The sequence below is a fragment of the Trachurus trachurus genome (assembly GCF_905171665.1).
Source record: "Trachurus trachurus genome assembly, chromosome: 6".
NCBI classification, from domain to species: Eukaryota; Metazoa; Chordata; class Actinopteri; order Carangiformes; family Carangidae; genus Trachurus; species Trachurus trachurus.
Genome location: NC_139897.1, coordinates 26,763,934 through 26,777,757, shown reverse-complemented (window position 1 = coordinate 26,777,757; position 13,824 = coordinate 26,763,934). Strand labels below are relative to the sequence as shown.

Below are 13,824 nucleotides of genomic sequence, written 5' to 3'. Positions count from 1 at the left end.
GGTCCTGAAATTCAACTGGCACACAGTAGATCAATGTCAAAGACTAAAACTTGAATCCTATGAACTGAGCTCAGATGCGTTGGGGCCTTTCTTTGCTTCCACAGAAACTGTTTGAGAGTGAAAAAAAAACATCTGTCCTGTACTTACAGCTGTTCTTTCAAAATAAATCTGTCTCTGTGAAGCTGATTTCAGATCCCGAGGAATCAGCAGACACGTGAACTTAAACCTCCTCACAGGAAGAAGAGTTTAGTCCGACGTCTTTACGCTCAGCTGCCACCAACTGGTCGCTGTAGGTACAGACCAGTGGACAGAGGATGTTTGGTCACATGGAGAGCTGTGGTCCCATTCAGATATTAACTTATTATTTACATCAAGTTTGTTTTTGTCCCACTTTTTTTTTTTTTTTTGGCAATTTGATGGTTTGGCACTGTTTTGTTTTGCTGGTGTTTAACTTGGAGCAATAACTGTCCAGGATCCTGGTGCAAAGTCCACGTCGGTGTTGATTTGTATACAATGCCCTCGTTTTTCTATCCTCGTGAGGCGACAGCTCTGTACGTCTCCCTCGTCCGCTCCAACCCACGTTTTAAACAAACATCTTCAGAGATTATCGTTCCCAGCTGAAGAACAAACAAAGTCTGCTGTCTGTCTCTTTCCAGTCAACCTGTGTCCGAGGCGGTCAGTTGGCCACGCCCTGAGGAGCCTCGGGTATGAGGGAGGAGAAGAAGGTTTTGAAGAAGACCCAGGCCGTCCACATGGCCGACACCCTGTGAGGAGGAACTAAAACTGCCGTCATTGGTCCTTGTCCCTCGGCTCCATCGGCTGGCTCCTCCCCCTGTCCGTCAGCGATCTCTTCAGCCTGGAGAAACGGGACATTAATGATCAGTGGACAGATAATTGGAAGTACAGATCTATAGTAGCACATTTAAATAAAGTATATGGTTAGGGATCTGAGAATGCTTTTAAAAAAAATGTTTTTACTGTCTGTTTTTAACTTGGTTTTACCTCTTGCTAACTTTTATTTGTATGATTGCTATCGTTTTATTGTTTATCACCTGTGCTATTGCCTTTGATTGTATTTGATTAATGTTGTTTTTAATTGTTCAAGCACCTTGAGATGCATTTTCTTTATGAAAGGCGCTATATAAATAAATTACCATTAAATTATTAGGCCCTTAAACCACAGAGACATGAGACACGAGGGTGATGATGAAAGCATGAGGAGATGGTTTCTTACTGGATTGGGGTTGGGGATCCTGTTCTCGTTCTGCTGGTTGTGCCGGACCTCGGGGGGCTGGGGAACATGGTCGGGTCTTTGAGCCTGTGGCCTTCTGAAGGGAAACAAGCCGGCAGTGTGTCTGTGGACAAGGAAACAGGAGAGAAGAGAAGTTAACGTGATGGTTTTAGTCACTTCCTCTATGACCACTGTCAAATCCTGACAAACATGCAAAAAAAAGCAGAAGCTGTGCAGTTTTTTTTCCTCAGAAAAATGAGAATATTTCTCTCACTTCCAGAAATGTGTTCTTGTTTAACAAAGAAATCAATTCAGTAAACTCTTTTTTTTGGTTGCCAATTTCCATTTCACTTAAATTGATAATGGTCTCTCTCATGTTGGCTGTGCTGAGTGTTGTGTGGACATGGAGGATTGTGTAACAGAGACTGGGACATGGGAAGCAAACAGTGCACTGTTGTTGCAGAGATAAAGAGCGCCCTCTGCTGGATGACTACAAACAGTGTGAGGAGCTTCCAGGTATAAGCAGGATAATCCCTTGGTGTCCGATTATCAGTAATTTATGGACTTTGCATGGGACGGTTCACGCCTACGCGTTGTCCATTCATTTCTGATAATGGACACCTGGTCGGGCATTATCCTTTAACCTTGAACTTGTAAGTTTAAGATGACTTTACCTTTCTCAAAGGTTGGAAAATGTATTATTGGATTATTACGAGTGAGTGAAAAATAGCAAATAAAAAGCTGTTGTATGTAAATGATCCTTAAAACTCATCAACTTTCAGTGCTTCCTGACTGTAACTGTGGTTTCTGGTCTTGGTGAAGTTCTGTGAACAGACAGTTTGTAAAATTCCCAGATATTCAAAGTCTCGGACACTTCCTGTTTTAAAAAAAACAACAACAAAAGGCAAAACAGAAAACACTTTGAGGAGAGGAAACTGGGCTGAGAGGAAGTGAGTGACCACATTGTTCTGTTGTACACAGTCATAAAACCAAACTAACTAAAGATGTACAGACTGCACTATTTATATTTCTCCTCACAGATTTATTTAACTGACTGACTATTACGAGCAGCCAAAGCGACTTTCTGTTTTCTTTTACCCATAAACCCATTTGTTTTGGATTTTGTTTTTATAGCTTGTCGTGTGGACAAATTGTCTGATGCTGTGTTGGAGGAGACTTGGTTCATCTCAGTGTCCATATGATAAATTCAAGGCACAAAAAAAGAAACGCTGGTGGAAACACTTCCTGCACTTTGTAGAGAGATAAATGTTTTATTATGAAAAAACACCTTGCTTCCATTTTTATCTCCAGGAAGGACACGCTGGGATTGCGTTACAGGTGGTTTTTGCCTGTTCTTGTTTTCTACGACCAGTAAAATAATCCACGTTGCAGTTTTATTCGTCTTATCCCTGGATCAGCAAAGTGTGTAGATTGTTATTTTAGAAAACTCTGAACATCTTCTACTGGGACCTAAACATACACGGCTGCTGTTTAACAACAAACACTCAGCTAAACAGCTGGGCTGTTTGTTCTCTGGTAAAACAGGATCCAGGCTGCATGTACACCCTGTCACTCAGCAGCTACACCTGGCTGGTGTTTATTAAGTGACAGTGACACAGAGAAAACAGGGCTGGGTAGTCTACTCATTTTACACACATACACCCTATAATCAGCATCATATATGGGGCAGCAGTCGCTCAGGCGGTAGAACAGGTTGTTCAATGATCAGAGGGTTGGCGGTGCGAATCCGGCTCTGTCCCAGTGTCCTTGGGCAAGACGCTTTACCCACCTTGCCCCGTGTTAATGTGTATGAATGTTTGGTGGTCTGAGCCACGCTTTGGCAGCCACGCTTCCATCAGTCTGCCCCAGGCTACACACGTAGCTTACTGCCACCGGTATGAATGAATAATGGTTTCTGTAAAGTCAGTCAAATAGACATCCTAAGTAATACTCTTTAGCACATTGGTGCTGTGAAATCTTACATTTTACGCCTTACATTTGATTGCATTTAAATAAGTTGATATTTAGTCTTCATATCAACGACAATGCCGTGTCTACGGAGATTTCTTTTCAATGCGAACAAGAAAAAGATCGTTTTGGGTGAAACTCTGTTTTCGTGTGGACAAGAACTTAAACAACCCCGACTCCTTTCAGACTCTTGTATTGCGTTAATGATTCATGCGGTGCATTTGGGGTTTTTCTTGCTTTCAGGAGAAGGACAGGATGCCAAGTCACTAAAATAACAAGAGTGCTGTGATGCTGTAGTAGTTGCAGTTGTAAATAATGTAAACAGATTGGACTTACAGGTACATGAGGAAGAGGGTTCCCATCACCAGCAGGAAGCGGCTCAGGTTGGAGTTGAAGTAGACGATAATCATCAGGATGCACAACCTGGCCAACGTGTACAAACAGTCCAGCCAGTCGTGCTCGACGTCGTCCCCGTTCTCCATCACGGCGCCGCCCTGCGCGTTCATCCGGATGTTCTGGTTGGCCTGGCCGGGGTCGATGAAACCGCCGTCCTGCGCCGGGTTCTGGTTCGCGGGCAGGTTGTTGATGGGGTCCTGATTGGCCAAGGGGGCCGGCACGGGGACCTGGTGGGCCGGGACCGGGGCGTACTGGCCTGTGACTGAGCCTGGGGCGTTGGGGGCGGAGCCTGCTACGGCTAACGCTGCTTGACTGTCGGTAGAAGATGAGATGAACATCATTAGAAACAAGAGTCAGAGTCTCCACAGAGAGAGACTGTGAGGCGAACACACACAGCAGTGGAAAAAGTAGAGTTATGCAAAAATGTTTACAGGACAACTCACTATTGCATGTAATATTGTCTGGCGTAGACGTGCTGCAGCCACAGGAGCTGCTGTGGGCTGTACAGGGAGTAAGTGGGAAAGGCTGGTTGAGTCATCTGTGGTGCTCCAGGCCTGCAGGAAAAAATTAAAGATGAGACCAAATTAAACATCTGTCCATCACTGGCTCCTCTGACAAACCACAATATGACGACTATTTTAATAAACACGATAGAAGCATTTTTTACTTTCCATATTTGATGAGGGTAGTTACATTATTAACAGATCATTGCAGTTCAAATATTTACTTTTTTTCCACATAATTTAATAAATCACACTTTCAAATAAAAGTACCAGCCCACAACCACGAAAGCAAAGTGGACAGATACATTAAACATGATCATGATGTCAAAAATGTGTATACCCTTGTAACGCCGCATTATGTAATAATGACGCATTATGTAATAATGTAATAAATCTTCACGTCATTATGTAATAACGCTGCATTTTGTAATAATCTGCCGCATTTTGTAATAAAAATCTTGAACGCAATATGTAATAAACTTTGCCGCATTTTGTAATAAGTTGTTACATTTTGCATCACTTATTACATATTGCGGGTGTTACACTTTTTTATGAAAAAAATGTAATAATTTGGTGCATTATGTAATAAACCACCAAAATGGATGTCTTAATTAGAAAAAAAAGACATTAGGACCATCAGAATAACACTGACTTTAAGCATACCAGCATGCATGAATCATAAATATGAATTAATTTCTAAAACCAGTAGGACGGTCAAATCTAACTATCTATCTATCTATCCCACCGCTCCGCTCTGGGTGCTCCCTGAGGGGCACGCCACCAGATGCGCTTTTCTCCGTGCCGCTCGGCAGGCGCCTCGGCCCCTCAGATGTGTGTGTGTGTGTGGGTATGTGTATCATGTGTAGCCCGTATGTGTGTGTCGCCTGTGTGAATGTGTGTGTTAAATCTCGCTCGCGCTCTGTTAAGATGAATAAACAAATCGCTGCAGAGCACGAGCCTGGCACAGCCTGGATCAGCTGGGCAAATTTTGATAAAATGTTAAATCTGGTGAAAATCAGAGGCAAAATCACTTCCAGCATCATCAGCCCGATGAAATCCCACAGCTCGACCCCCCCCAGCTCGCCCCAGCTGCGGCTCCGGGGGCGGCGATCCCAGCCGCCCCTGCCGCTGCTGGAGCAGAGCTGGACCCGGCCTGGAGCTCCAGTCGGACCGTGGTCCATGTCATCCCTCCACAGACGAACATGACCCGGGCGTATTATTGTCGGTGGACAAGGGGGGAGGGAGAGACGCGGAGCGGTTACCATCCGCGTGGGACCCGCTGTCGGAGGAGACCGCTCTGGTTACATGCTGCTATTCAGACATGCCGCTGTTTCGACATTGACTTCTAATTGTCGGAATAGCGGCATTAACATTATTTTTTAAGCGTCCCACTATTCCGACATTTTTTTTTTCATTGTCGGAGTAGCGGCACTTTACTATTTTTCAAACATTCCGCTTTTCCGACATTGATTGATTACGTTATAGTCAGACGTGTCCTTCTGATTTATTTTTATTTTTTCATCTGAGACACTGTTTCTCATACACAAATACATTGGCCTATTAGAGAAGAAAAAACAAACCCTCCAAGTTTAAAAACACACCGGCGGCAGCGCACACTGATCTGCAGCTACTGAGACTGTTATTATTCAGTCACCTGAGTTTATCCTGCTGCTTTACATTGTTTTAACATAGGTAAAAGAAGAAAAAAAAAGATTGTCTGGAATAAAGGGGCAGATTACATAAGAGTATTCTTTTTTCTGCTCCCTTTTGTTGAGATTTGGGAGGTTTTTGCCTGATTTATTGCCCGATGCCATGTATCTCGCTTTCTTTCCCCCTCCCTCCGCCCGTTGTCTTCGTTGTCACTTTGTTGTCGCTCCACAGAGCGCACATGGCTAATTAATATGCACGTGCTGACCATATATGGTTGTGTAGGCATTCCGGGGACGGAGGTGTGTTCACGTGCGCAACTGCGCACCATTCTTGGATCCAGTTATCAAAGTTGAGGTGCAGAGTTGTGCACGCACAGTTTGATAGATCTGAAAAAGGTGTAAATATGTTGGGTGTCTTTTCGCCGTAGGCCTAAGCAAAACATTTAGTAGCAGCAGTTTTACACTGCTAACTTACAGTTTTGATAAATGAGGCCCCAGGCCATAAGCCCAGAGCCCAGACGCTCACAGCTCCGTGGTGCTGAAGGTGACAGGTTAACTTGACAAACAAACTGCAGCATAGTTCTGTTTGTTTATCATATGTGTCAGTTTTGTTTGCGACTTGATAGTTTAGTTGTTGAGATTAAGAACATCACTCCCTCATCAAACCGGTGATAGACATGCTGAAAAGAAAAGAGAGAGAGAGACGCGCCTGGGTATCGCAGATGTAAAAAAAAAAAAAAAAAAAAGACGTGTCGGAATAGCGGTATCAAAAAGTGTCGGACTACCGGCATGTCTAGATAGAGGGATGTCGTAATAGCGGGATGTCTAAATAGTGACATGTCGGAATAGCGGGATGTCTGAATAGCGGGCGGACCCCGACCGCTCTGCTCAGCGGGGAGGAGGAGCAGCGTGTATTATTGTTAATGTTTTTTTCTAATTAAGACATCCATTTTGGTGGTTTATTACATAATGCACCAAATTATTACATTTTTTTCATAAAAAAGTGTAACACCCGCAATATGTAATAAGTGATGCAAAATGTAACAACTTATTACAAAATGCGGCGAAGTTTATTACATATTGCGTTCAAGATTTTTATTACAAAATGCGGCAGATTATTACAAAATGCGGCGTTATTACATAATGACGTGAAGATTTATTACATTATTACATAATGCGTCATTATTACATAATACGGCGTTACAACCCTTGAAACGTGTAAATTCAAGATGAGTATTGTATATTTTTCTTAAAGGTTGGAAAATGTATTATTGGATCTTTAACAGTAATACAGTCTGGTTATGAACTGTTTAGTAAGAGTGAGTGAAAAATGGCAAATAAAATACTGTTGTATAAAACTGATCCTTAAAAATCCAGTTCAACTTGTTCCTGGAGAATTAAAGCATCAGCAACTGCAACTGTGACAGTATGTAAAATTCACAGATATTCACCAGCTTCCCTCAAAGTCTCTGACACAACAAAAGGCAAAACATATCTGATGAGGGTATTTACATTTGCTTTCACTGGAGACATCTATCTGGCTGACAATGAACGGTGTGCTTCAGTAAAGGGACTGACACGCTCTCTTTCACTCGGCTGCATGCACACTGCACCGTGTTGGTTCGCCAGTTATTGATAATAGTATGCAAACTGTGCATTGCTTGATATTTTTCATACAAAACAATGGAAATAATGACAGGTTACTGCACACTGAAGGCTCCTTGAGTGCGTGTGTCATTCTTTACATGCTTCTTCAGTCTATTCAGGAACTATGACAAACGCGCCCCATAACCTTTAATCTTTTGTTTATGACAGATGAGACTACACAAATATAAGCGCCGTAACATCATGATATATAACGTTACGTACTGATCTATTGATTGATTTCTGACCAGCTTTGGTTTGCGGAACAGTAGAAAAGCGACCGAACTTGCACAGTTCCCTTTTAAGGCCCTGATCTCAGTCACACACGTTTCAGTTTTCAGTGTGAGTGAATGTGACTTTTCAACTGTGACATTTCAACAGATGTGGTTCCTCCTTTGAAACTTACACAGCAGCAGCGGCGGCAGCAGACCATGCAGCAGCCCATGGTGGAGATGCGGGGGTGTGTGTGTGAGCTGGAGCAGCATCTGAAGCCGAGCCGGTCTGTCTCCTCTGCCTCAGCTCTGGTGTGCTGGGAGTCTGGACCGTGGACGAGCCGCTGGGACCGGGGGAAGCCGACACCGCCATGGGCCTTGGCTCCTCCGTCTGTACCGTCTGTAAGGGTTAAGAAGAGTTGGAAAACATGAGTGTCTGTCAAAAACATCTGTATGATCTACAAAGATCTGTTTCAGACTTTGGGATGTTCAACCACTTGAGAAGTTTTGCAGCAGAAGTTCGAGCCGAGCAGGACACTTGAAAGCGTTGTGAAACTACAAAAGGGAGTTATCTTTAGCTTCACTTTAGATCTTGAAGCCGGAGCAGAGTTGTGCAGGATGACAGCTGAAGTGAAGCTTTTCCACTCCACTGAGGAATGATAATGAGGGTGGAGGTGAAGGAGTGCAGCTGTGAGTCTCCAGACTGAAGCTGCCTGCTGCCTCGTGATGAGCAGACAAAACCAGTTTGTTTCTGACTAAAACTAAAATGGAGGTTTTATTACGACACACACATGTTTTAAAATCAGGTGGAGTACATGCTACACTGCTAACCATGAGGAAGGTGAATGTGAAATAATCAAATATTTCCACTGAAAATAAACACAATCTGAAACCGAAACAACAACCTGTTGTGCATACATGGCCGCACAATTTACAAATATATCCAGCAGGAGTTTCACTCAACACATTCAGTTTTGGTCCCTGAGAGGAAAATCTCTCTGGATGATTTAAAAACTGTCTAATCTGTCAAAGTCAAATTTACTGAGTACGTGGGAAATTATTATTAAAGACGACACATCCCCTGTTCAACATGAACAACATCCTGTGGTTCTTAGTTTAAAGCATTTTATCACAACCAATCAGGTTCCACCCTGACCCCAACCAGAGATAGAGGCGTGTAGTTATCTCATTCGCTGCAGTGTCCTTGAGAACGACACTAAATATCTGCCACGAGCATGACAACCTGACAGGCCCTTAACACGGGTCAAAAGAAAATCTCCTCCAAGTTACAGTAGATGAAAATAAAATCCACAATGCATCATCTTCTCACTGAATTTCCTGTGAGACACTCTAACAAAACAAAACCTTGAAAACACAATCAAATAAGATATAATCAGTTCTCACCTTGGGTCTAGCTCCCAGCGATCCTTGGGGTGGATTCCTAAAAGCACACACCAGATGCAGCGTTGGAGTGGAGTCCGTCTGGGAGGAAATAAATGGCCGATTAGAAAAGCTACGTGGTCAAAGGACACAGATAAAAACAGTCTCTAATTCCAAAAACAACAACAAGAGTGGTCGGAGCTGTGAAAACAAGCCCGATATGGATAATGGAGAAGAAAGGACGGATCGTATGTTCTGGAACTAATTCCAGGTCAGTCTGACTACCAAATATTTTGGTAGCTTATCTCAATGTTATTACTTCCCAGTAAGGATGCACAATCTGTCTTTTTCTACCAATAGATACCGATAACCCATAACTTCCTGCTTCTCATAACTGATGCCGATACCAATGACCAAAAACATTTTAAATAGTTACTTAGTTAGTTAAATGTGTTTGTCCTGTAGGAAATTTGTCTAGGACATGCATGCATGCTACATACAGTATATACGTACAATAGTGCATGGTGCATGGACAGGGCATTAGTGCATGTACAATTAAAGTGCATCACAATACGTCTACGAATATAAAACAAAAATCACAATCATACAATCACAATACACTATACTCAGCGGCGCACACCTGAAGTTAAATAAGTGTAAGATGTAGTGAGTAAAGATTAATTTCACATTATAGCTCTGCCTCCGACTTAATCAAAGAATATAACCAACATCTGTCACAATAAGTTATTGTTTCAAATCAACTGCAAAAAATGTAATTATCTGACTTCTCTGTGTTTGGGCCGATAATCATTGGCCAATATCGGGCCGATAATTATTTGTACCGATAGTTATCGTGCATCCCTATTTTCCAGCTCCATAAACTCTGCTTTATATTGTTTCTATCCACAGAACAGGATCAGATCGATCAGTTTATCAGGTTATCGATACTGGAGTCCACAGTTTGAGAATAATAATAATACTCTTTCTAAAGATGTTGACGGCTTCAGAAACCGTATCCCACAGCTCTATGGACAGAGCCAAGGGCCTCACGTTGTGTACTTCATCTTCTTTATGGACGTTGGGTGTGTTCCAGCTCTTGTCTTATCTCCTCTGCAGTAACGTGAACCTCCACTGGGATTTACACACAAAAACCCCACAACACGGAGAACGCTGCTGCAGTCGCACACAACAACCCTTTCACCAGACATGGAAATCCTCTGTGGCCATTTATTATGAGACAAAGGTTGGTGAGACTCTCTCTCTCTCTCTAGCCGGTTTGTTGCCAGTGACAACAGCAAAAAGGTGCACACACTCAATTGCCAGCTCATTAGGCACAAAAAGCTAACTTACTTTAACTTATAATAAATCTTACTTTTACAATGTTTAGTTAGGACTGTTTAAGAACTTGGCCTCCCAATTAATTGATGATTATTCTAAAGGCAGAAATGTATAGTGCTGCTGAGCTGCATTACATGTCATAAGGTGTTTGTAATACTTTGTCTTTCCTGATTCATTGGACTACATCAACTTTGTTTAGGTGTGTCTGGTGACTCGTGGAAATTAAGACTAAGATTAAGATCAACTTTTTTGGCCCATGCTGCAGCCACAACACAGAACATACAATTACACATGATCACAAACGTACAATAAGCGCATCCATATCATACATCATCATAAGTGCCGGAGAGTGCAGGAAACATGGTGCATTAAAAAAATGAATAGATAACACCTAATAAAAGGTAAAAAAAAAAAGAAAAAGTGCTAGGTTCTAGGAAAATAATAAAAATCTGACAAACATACTCTCTCACAACATACCTGTCTGAAGATATCTTTAACATGTAGATGATTGGGCAGCAGTTTACCGGCGTAGATCAGTCTCTGCTCACTCACAGCCTGGGGAAGAGGAAAAACAAATATGAGAGGGAAGAAAACTTTTGGGATGAAGGAACGTCACACTTATCTGGAGAGGTGTTTGCCTTGGGTGATGTTTCTGGGTGTGAAACAACCTCCAGGAATTTTCCACAGTGCCAGTGATAGTAGTGTTAACCTCGCTCGCTGCTGAGTGGAAAACTCAGACCCGATTTTTGCGTTTGGAGGATTCAGCAGGAGGACAAGTGTATTTATACAGGGGAGAATATGTGGAGCTGTTTTATCTTGGGTGTCTCTCACATTGCTGTCAACTAATTAGTTTATTATAAACTTCTATTAGTGGCATCAAAGCAAAATTAAATGAACATCAACAAAAATATGTTTTTATAGAGGATTTCAAACAGGATTTGAGCAGATTATGTCTTAAAAGCAAAGTGAAGACAAACCATTTTAGCCTGGCTTTTGATTAGATTTTACTTATAGGTTTTTCTATTTTTCCTGTCCTTTCTATTTGAATCATTTCTTAGCCTATTTATTGTATAATTTTAGTTATTTTCTTTGCGCTAATGCTAACTTTTTAGTTGCTGGTGTTTCCTCACAGCAAATTGTTGAGAGTATGATGGTGCTTCAGTTGCCTTCTTTCAGGTACTTATTTCACCAGAAGTAGCCTAAGTGTTATTTGTGAGAGAAAGTATGTGTGGCTTTTGGTTTTACTTCTCTTTTGTTTTGTTTGCTTTAAAGCAGTTCGTGCTACATTTTATTCGTATGATAAGTTAAAATAAAGTCTGATTGATTGATATTCTTTTAAAACTGCCTGCACTAAAGGGCGATACACGGAGTAATGTATATTTATGACACAGTGTAAAGACAAGTGTCTCAGCAGAAGCACATGGCTAGAGTAGATTGTCATTGCCACTTGACCAGTTGATCAGTAATCATTAACAGTGCTCCCAGCAGCTGCCTTGTCACTTCGACTGAGAGTTTTAACAGTCGACCACATCCTGGCTCCACCTAGTCACAACGCTTCTTCCTATTTGCATCTTCTCTGTCCCGCTGAAGCATAGATCCTCCTCTGAACATCTGTCCTCCGTCATCATCTGTCATGGATGGACACAGCTGCTTTCAAGACTTCTTGTCTCTCGGTGGAGGAGGAATCTTAAATTGGCAGCCACAGGTTGTGCACGAGATTATTTGAGAATGGGTGTAAACAGCTGCACCGTCTCGCCTTGCAACATGTTGGAGCTGTCAAAGCCTCAGGTCCTGTGCCAAATTACTTAAATACCAAATACATCCTTGTCATCTATTATCATTCCTCCTGTCTGCAATGTCTCTCCACCATTTCCTCCAAACCAACTCCAACTTTTTTTTTCAACTAGCACAGTGGCCCCTAACTGAAAATTTTAGGAGCGCAAACAGAAAATTTAGCCTTGCAAAGCAAATATTAACATGTCCTTTCCATTCATGATCCTCATACACCTTGACCTGCCACCTGTAATCATAACAGATACCAGATCCTTTGAGTTGTCCCTTCCATGTTTCACAAGTGTTAAAAAAAAGGAAAAGAAAAGAAAAGAAAATGTACTGTTTACTTGCACTGTCTCAAGTTTTAGGGGTTAAATGCAGTCTGGAGCCATTGCAAACACTTTCTGTTTTGACAGAGGGAACCTGAGCATGTTACACTCTTTAGCTCTGAGGGTTATTATTATCATTTGAGGGTTGCAGGATTAAGATTATTCAGTCACTCCTTCCTGACACCCACTGACCCCCTCAATGTTGTTTATCTTTTGTGTGAACACACGATGGATAAGCTGCTGTTAACTCGCAGCATGCGCCTCTCATCTTCCTGCCTGTCACTCGAACTACCTAGTTCCGATTACGTCAGCTTGTTAACGTCTCATTAATTAAAAACAAAAAACAAAACAAAACTTACAGGGTTGGTCGGGTACACGGTTGACAAATGCGCTTTCAGGTCGTACACGGTCCAGTTCGGATCGATGCCCTCGACGACTTGGTCCTCCCGAGCCTGGTTGGGCGTTTTTATGAGAAGAGAAATCATCGTCGTCTTTTGTTGTTGAGAGTCTTCCACATCCATTTTCTTTTCTTTTTTGACTGTTACTGTTCCCCTGGCAACAGCTACAGTTACAGTAACTTAGCTACAACAACCGTTGAAATAAGAACGTGTGTCGTTCGTTTGAGACGCGGTTTGTCGACTCAAACAAACGATGACTGTCTCTCGTCTCTAAAGAGAAACTTGTTGTGGGACTCAAGCAGCTGACTCTCCCCTGGCTGGCTGTTGTGTCTTTCTTTCTCTCGGTGTAACGAACAGAGACGCTCCGCCGTCATACGGGGCTTTTAGTTTAGTCAGGAGGAATGTTGTTTCCAAACACGGTGGCCGCTTCTGATTGGTTATGTAAGCTCGTGGCTCCGACGTGGAAGCTCCGGGAAACGTCGCAATGTGCGCATGCGCAACTAATGCTAATTATTCATTCCGAAGATCGTTTCCATCGATAGAGCGCTCACTCATGTGCCATTTTTCAGATAGCCCTCTCTCCCAAACAAGTGGTAACATGGTTCATGGAGAGCTGGGGTGGGGAAGTCCTACTTCGTTTTGCAGTTAAAAAGAGAATCATTGGTTATTCGGGGAGACTTATAGAAGGTAAAGAAAGTAAACTGAATAGAATAATGTATAACTGTCTATTTGTGTCTCCTTGGATCCTACAGATATTGGATGACTAGAAGGACTTTGCTACGGTCTGTTGTACCTTTGGCTCTCTCAAAAACTGTAGTATTGTAACATTGACTGGTTGAAGCTATAATTGTTGAACAGAGAGATTGAAAGATCAGTTTTCTGCAAACATGGAAAAGTGAACTTGGTAGCATGACATCATGTGATATAGCCTAGTAGTAGATAGTAGAATAGTTTAACCTAGAAAAGTATTTATTGTGTCCAAATCAAAAGTTTAGACAGTTAA

The 13,824-nt window shown here is 42.2% G+C and overlaps 1 protein-coding gene across 1 annotated transcript; it reads right to left on the bottom strand.

Annotated features, from left to right (window-relative positions):
- Positions 1-627: 627 nt before the first annotated feature.
- herpud1 (homocysteine-inducible, endoplasmic reticulum stress-inducible, ubiquitin-like domain member 1) lies at positions 628-13,128 on the bottom strand. The gene is made up of 8 exons (XM_083973111.1): positions 12,783-13,128; positions 10,799-10,876; positions 9,008-9,085; positions 7,798-7,985; positions 4,039-4,149; positions 3,536-3,907; positions 1,235-1,355; positions 628-856 (listed from the first exon to the last, which is right to left on the bottom strand). Exons 1-8 carry the CDS (start codon positions 12,942-12,944, stop codon positions 677-679), a joined length of 1,290 nt encoding a protein of 429 aa, XP_083829237.1. The 5' UTR covers positions 12,945-13,128; the 3' UTR covers positions 628-676.
- Positions 13,129-13,824: the final 696 nt, after the last annotated feature.

Excerpts from the sequence above, each read along its gene's own strand:
- herpud1 (XM_083973111.1), bottom strand. The coding sequence starts at position 12,944 with ATGGATGTGGAAGACTCTCAACAACAAAAGACGACGATGATTTCTCTT. Across the intron at positions 7,986-9,007 it reads CGCTGGGAGCTAGACCCAAG|CCAAGGCCCATGGCGGTGTC; the intron begins GTGAGAACTGAT and ends CAGACGGAGGAG. Across the intron at positions 1,356-3,535 it reads ACCCTCTTCCTCATGTACCT|ACACACTGCCGGCTTGTTTC; the intron begins GTAAGTCCAATC and ends CCTTGTCCACAG.